This window comes from Mandrillus leucophaeus, unplaced genomic scaffold (assembly GCF_000951045.1).
Source record: "Mandrillus leucophaeus isolate KB7577 unplaced genomic scaffold, Mleu.le_1.0 Scaffold65, whole genome shotgun sequence".
NCBI lineage: Eukaryota > Metazoa > Chordata > Mammalia > Primates > Cercopithecidae > Mandrillus > Mandrillus leucophaeus.
Genome location: NW_012107030.1, coordinates 2,881,518 through 2,882,774, shown reverse-complemented (window position 1 = coordinate 2,882,774; position 1,257 = coordinate 2,881,518). Strand labels below are relative to the sequence as shown.

General features: G+C 38.4%; 1 protein-coding gene across 2 annotated transcripts in view; it reads left to right on the top strand.

Moving 5' to 3' along the window:
- SEC23IP (SEC23 interacting protein) overlaps positions 1 to 1,257 on the top strand; it is a 52,936-nt gene that overhangs the window by 18,488 nt on the left and 33,191 nt on the right. For both annotated transcript variants that reach the window (XM_012001077.1, XM_012001078.1), the window contains one exon: positions 719 to 808. In XM_012001077.1, the coding sequence (XP_011856467.1) occupies positions 719 to 808 (90 nt within the window). The remainder of the gene's footprint in view (positions 1 to 718; positions 809 to 1,257) is intronic.

Sequence of the window (1,257 nt, the reverse complement as noted above, 5' to 3'; positions counted from 1 at the left end):
CGGGCGGATCATCTGAAGTCAGGAGTTTGAGACCAGCGTGGCCAACATGATGAAACCTTGTCTCTACTAAAAATACAAAAATTAGCCAGATGTGCTGGTGCATTGCCTGTAGTGCCAGTTACTCGGTAGGCTGAGGCAGGAGAATCGCCTGAACCCGGGAGGCAGAGGTTGCAGTGAGCGGAGATTGCACCACTGTACTCCAGCCTGGGCAACAGAGCAAGACTCTGTCTCAAGAAAATAAAAAATAAAAATTACAGTGTAACTATTGATATCCCATCTACATTTTATTAGGTATTATAAGTAATCTAGAGAGGATTTAAAATATAAGGGAGGAAGTATGTAGGTTTTATGCAAAAACAGTGCTATTTTATATAAAGGACTTGAACACCGGGGATTTTGGTATCTTTGAGGGGTCTTGGATCCAGTTTTCCAAGTCACTCTGTTTGTGGTACTTTGTTAATGGAGCCCCAGGAAATGAACAGATTGCCTAAAACTTGGTTTTCTTCATTATATAATGGGGATCCTATTATTTAGGAGTGATTGAGAGTAATTACTTGAACTATATGTATAAGGTGATAAAAAATAATGTTAACCAGTCAGGAGATGAGAACTGCTGTTACTGTTATTTTTATCACGATTATAGTTATCGTTTTCCTCCATACTTTCAATGTGGTATAAATTTGTCATATTGGAATATATGTTGTTTCCCCCATAATAGGCTGAATATAAAAAAGCTGTAACCACTAATCAGTGGCACCGAAGATTAGAGTTTCCAAGTGGAGAGACAATTGTTATGCACAATCCAAAGGTAATGATACTATTTAAAATATTAAGATACTAAGTTCATTTTAATATTTTTCTGTACGTGTTTGATAAATTGTTCATTTTTAGTAACTTCTACAGTGGGAATGTTTTTATAACAAATGCATTGCTTTTAAAATAGTTTCTTATATTAAACAAATACGTTTCTATGATTCACATTGATCATAGAAACAAAAACACAAATTTTTCGTAGGGCAAGGTTCATGCCTGTGAGAGGCTGAGACAGGTAGAATGCTTGAGCCAGGGCGATAGCAGAACCCTGACTCTATAAAAAATAGAAAAATTAGCTGGGCAGGGCTGGGCGCGGTGGCTCAAGTCTGTAATCCCAGCACTTTGGGAGGCCAAGACAGGCGGATCACGAGGTCAGGAGATCGAGACCATCCTGGCTAACACGGTGAAACCCCGTCTCTACTAAAAAAAAACGAAAAACTAGCC